This window comes from Chiloscyllium plagiosum, unplaced genomic scaffold (genome assembly GCF_037043375.1).
Source record: "Chiloscyllium plagiosum isolate Xiang-an unplaced genomic scaffold, Cpla_swu_hap1 HiC_scaffold_35, whole genome shotgun sequence".
Classification (NCBI taxonomy): domain Eukaryota; kingdom Metazoa; phylum Chordata; class Chondrichthyes; order Orectolobiformes; family Hemiscylliidae; genus Chiloscyllium; species Chiloscyllium plagiosum.
The window spans coordinates 9,835,225-9,839,309 of NW_028270173.1; the positions used below are offsets into that span (position 1 = coordinate 9,835,225).

Genomic DNA, 4,085 nt, shown 5'->3' on the forward strand with positions numbered 1-4,085 from the left:
TTGGAATGCAATTTCTGAACAACTCTCTTCACATTGTTCCAATCGAATTCACTCATCCAACAGGATCAATGTTACACAGCAGTGAAACACCTCCACCTGGGCCCAGTGTTAAAGGGATGTTAGAAGCAGGGACATTATAGTGACAGGTGGAGGCCATTCAATCCCTCAAGCCTAGGTTTAAGCTGGAGGCAAGCACAGATTCCCTGACCAATACCATTCTGTGCTTTGTACAAAGCTGGAATTGCAACACTGAAAATTTACTCTGATACTTCACTGCACCACCCAATCCTCAAAGCCACACACATCGGGCACCTCCTGGTGTTGCAAACTCTTGAAATCAAATGCAAGAGAAATTAATCTAGTTTGTGCACAATTAACAATAAGAAGACAATGTGCCTTTGTCAGTTTGCACTGAATTTCAATTTGAAATTCATGATCAGTCATTGATAATCAATGTGCATGTACCAGGAAAATTATACAGCAAATATTCCAAAGAAAGTCTTCCCTTCGGTTGTGTCTACATATCCCGTTGTCTCCTCGTTAACCCTGGAGAAGATCTGATCTCCCTCCAGGAACTCAAAGATGGCTCCCTGGTAGGAGGTTTTGTACCAGGGCTCCTTGCGTTGGTGAGAGTGGCAGGCGGATTTGGTGGCTTTCAGTAGAATGGCTTCCTCAGGATAATTTGGCGACAGCTTGGCGAGTTCGTGGCTCAGGTAGACGGCCTGGGGCTGACACTCCATGCTGTGGAAGACCACCTGGGTGTAGACAAAGTACTGTCCAGGCCTCTTGATGATGAGGTGGTTGTCCCTGAACTCCAGGCCCTCAGTGAAGGTGGAGTCACTCTCATTCTGCCAAATCACGTTCTCTCCTTTCCTGGTAGGGGAAGCTGAGGGGGCAGGGGTGGGAGAGACAGAGAAGACATCATGAGGATCAAACAAAGAGAAATAACTAGCCCGCATTGATGTAGCACCAGGCATGGCTTGTGGATATGGTAAAGCGCTTTACAACCAATGAGGTGTTATTGAAGGAGTAATCGTGCTATTTCAGGAAATGGAGCCACCACTTTGTGCACAGTAAGGTCCCACGATTTCCCATGGGAAAGAAACTGGACGGTCTGCATCTTAATTGGAAACTGAGCTCCCTTGTCACCCTGACCCATAGAGAGGCCGGTCACAGGAGGATTTCATCTCTGATGCCTGTGCTGCTGCCTCTGTGTTCAGATGAACCAATTCACACCACAGCCCCTTCTCTTTGCCCAGGACCCTGTTATCTCCCACTCTCCTCCTCCAGTGCTCTCTCCACACTGCATTATTGATAAAGAGAGTTAGCACCTTCCCAATCCACCCCTGCACCCTCCCAGCTGCTGTGGCCTATTCTCCAGAGGATGCTGTCACATTGAGAACAGTTCTGTACCTGTCAGGTGAGCTGCGATTCTCGGCCGGGGGTCACTCCCCACCTGCTTCATGAGTCGGTGCAAACCTGGGAAATGGAAAAGATAGAAACTCAGACCCAGCTGGATCACCCACAGAGCACAGACTGACAGACACAGAGAGAGGGGGGGGGGGGGAGGGGTGAAGAACGGGACAGATAGACTGGTGGGCTCATGAGAGCAAAGAGTGTATGCGATACAAACGGAAAAGGCTGGAGAAACTCAGCAGGTCTGGCAGCATCAGTGGGTGGAGACTCTGAGTTAACATCTCGAGTCCAGTATTGCTGCAATCTGAAAGAGTTTGTGGGAAAGACTGAGAGGGAGTCAGGAAAACAGACAACTCGCAAAAGGACAAGACTGATAAAGGGAGAATGGTGTAGCAATGTTAGGAAAGATATTGATGAAAATATGAATAAGGAATGTCCCAGAGGGTGAGGGAGAGATGGGTGGGAGAAACAGCACTGATGCTGACAGCACTTACCGCTGGTCTGAGCCGCTGTTGTCAGTGAGGGATGGGAGACTTCCAGCTTTGATCTTGAACCCTGAAGGAATTAAACAAGGACAAGTGTTAAGATGTGAAATTGACTCGAGTTTCCGCTCCACCGAACAGGAGTTGGTGCCCATCCCAGGGCTGCAGCTGGGTGGGCTGTAGGGGCGACCCGGTGTTGGACAGAAACACAATGTTATCCAGACGATTGCAGACACTAAGTGGATTGGAGCCCCTGTGTTGTACACTGTCCAGGACAGACAGGCTACCCTGGAGAGCCGGAGTGACCCAGCCAGCCTATTCCCCCATCCCCACTGTGTACAGACACACGCTGACACCAGGCAGACTGGCTGAGTGTCCCTCCCCCCGGTCACTCTCAGAGTGACAGCTGCCAGTCTCTGCTTGTCCTTTAGTAGCGCCGGCAGCACAGACTGAGAGAGCTGCCTTTATCCGGCGGGACCCATAGAACAGGGAGCAGTTCCAACAGTTCCCTCAGCTCAGGCTGGGCACTGAGCAGGGTCCCGGGGAAAACCGCTCTCGCTGTTGGAGAGACTGCAGTTAAAGGGCCGGCCTGGCTGAAGGGCTGGGGGCCAGGTTGCTGTTTCGCTGCAGAGTTGCAGCAGGAACTGAGAGTGAAATCCCTTCGCAGCTTGAAGTGCCCGCTTCCCAACAAGTCCCTGTCCCGGAGCAATGCAAGCGGCAAGTGGAAGGCGAGCGCTAGTCTCCGAGAACCCCCTCCCCAAGGCTGACCCTCACCTGGTTTGTAGGGAGCACTCCAAACTGAAGCAGGAAGAGAAAGGTACAAAGCAGCAACAAGCCGAGGACAGCGAGTGCACACAGAGCCCGCCAGAAACAGCTTGTGTTGGAGCCTGACTCCCTGATGGGCAGCAGCCCCCCATTCTCCAGCTCCAAGAACTTGGCCTCAGTGTTCATGCTGTCAGGTGGCAGAGGGAACTCGCTGGGTCAGCCTCTCTCGGGTCACTCAGGCTCTGTATGAGTGTCTCTGTCTCTGTCTCTCTCTCTCTCTGGGAGGGAGCTGCCTGCTCTCGAACTGCTGCTGCTGCTCACTAACAGCTCTTTATACCCAGCAGGAGCAGCACAGTCACTGCTGGCTGTGATGAAATGGAATGGGAAATCCCCAGGCAGAAACAGCAGCGATTGGAAAGCGATCACTCTCCAGCTCGAATGTGGGACTGGCTCTGTCTGACTCTCACCCAACGTGGAACCACAGCAGTTTCTCCCAAAACCAGGAAATCCTGTCGGTAACCCAAAGTGGGTCCCAGCAATCCCCCCAGCCTCTCCATGTATCCCCCATGGGCTCCTGGCTCTCACTGGGAACAATGACAGAGGGAGGAGATAGAGAGAGGGAGGGAGAGCACAGCACTAACTTTATTACCGAAATAATCGGTTCTGTCCTAGTGTGGGGCAGACCCACCGACAGTGGATAACGGATTAAATTAGAGAAAGATCAAGCTGAACCAAAACATCCCATGCAGAAAGCTGTGTGAGTGGTCAGATGGTGGGACAAAACCCTTGGCAGCAGCAAAGTGAGAAACGAACTGATCTCTCAGGTGGACAAAATGAGACTCTCTGACCAACCCAACGAAAGGTCTCCGTGTCATGAAACAGCAGCGGAGCGAGGGTCGTCAGTGCGGATCACCCAGAGAGTGAGACTGGGGAGTTCAACCCCCAGAATAAGGACAAAGAACAATAACTCAGCAGCTAGTCACCTCCCATCTTCACTGTGGGGGAACCAAACACCTTCCACTGGGAGATGGACATCAGGGGATGCAGGAACCTGTGACATTATCGTCAGGAGGGAAGTGATACTGAAGACAGTGAGAGAGCTGTGGGAGGGCCACTCCTAGTTCCTAATGGACTTCACAACAAGGTCCTCACAGCAGCACTAATACAGCAGGAGATTTGTTGGTGTGAATTTTCCAGGATTCCCCAGATTCTGGAAGTGTTCCATCAGACTGCAAAGCAACATATGTCCTGCCTGTATTCCAGAAGGGAAAGTATTGGATAGTCAGCCTGACATCTGTCATGGGGACACTGATGGAATTGATGACTCAAGTGGTTCTAGCTGTGTACCTGAAACCCTCCAGATAGTGAGGAAGAGCCAGCAGGGGTTTGTGAAAGGGAAAGAAGGTTTAGTCAGTATCTTCG

The 4,085-nt window shown here is 51.5% G+C and overlaps 1 protein-coding gene across 1 annotated transcript; it reads right to left on the reverse strand.

The window, feature by feature from the left end:
• Positions 1-473: 473 nt before the first annotated feature.
• Positions 474-2,857, reverse strand: LOC148140041 (tumor necrosis factor-like). Its single transcript, XM_087978691.1, has 4 exons — positions 2,673-2,857; positions 1,911-1,971; positions 1,414-1,479; positions 474-886 (listed from the first exon to the last, which is right to left on the reverse strand). The coding sequence occupies exons 1-4, from the start codon at positions 2,847-2,849 to the stop codon at positions 474-476; spliced, it is 717 nt and encodes a 238-aa protein (XP_087834817.1). The 5' UTR covers positions 2,850-2,857.
• Positions 2,858-4,085: the final 1,228 nt, after the last annotated feature.

What these genes read in the sequence shown, in the direction of transcription:
- LOC148140041 (XM_087978691.1), bottom strand. Translation starts at nt 2,849, where the DNA reads ATGAACACTGAGGCCAAGTTCTTGGAGCTGGAGAATGGGGGGCTGCTG. An exon ending in GAGTGCTCCCTACAAACCAG is followed by an intron (nt 1,972 to 2,672) that starts GTGAGGGTCAGC and finishes TAATTCCTTCAG; the next exon opens with GGTTCAAGATCAAAGCTGGA. An exon ending in AACAGCGGCTCAGACCAGCG is followed by an intron (nt 1,480 to 1,910) that starts GTAAGTGCTGTC and finishes TCCATTTCCCAG; the next exon opens with GTTTGCACCGACTCATGAAG.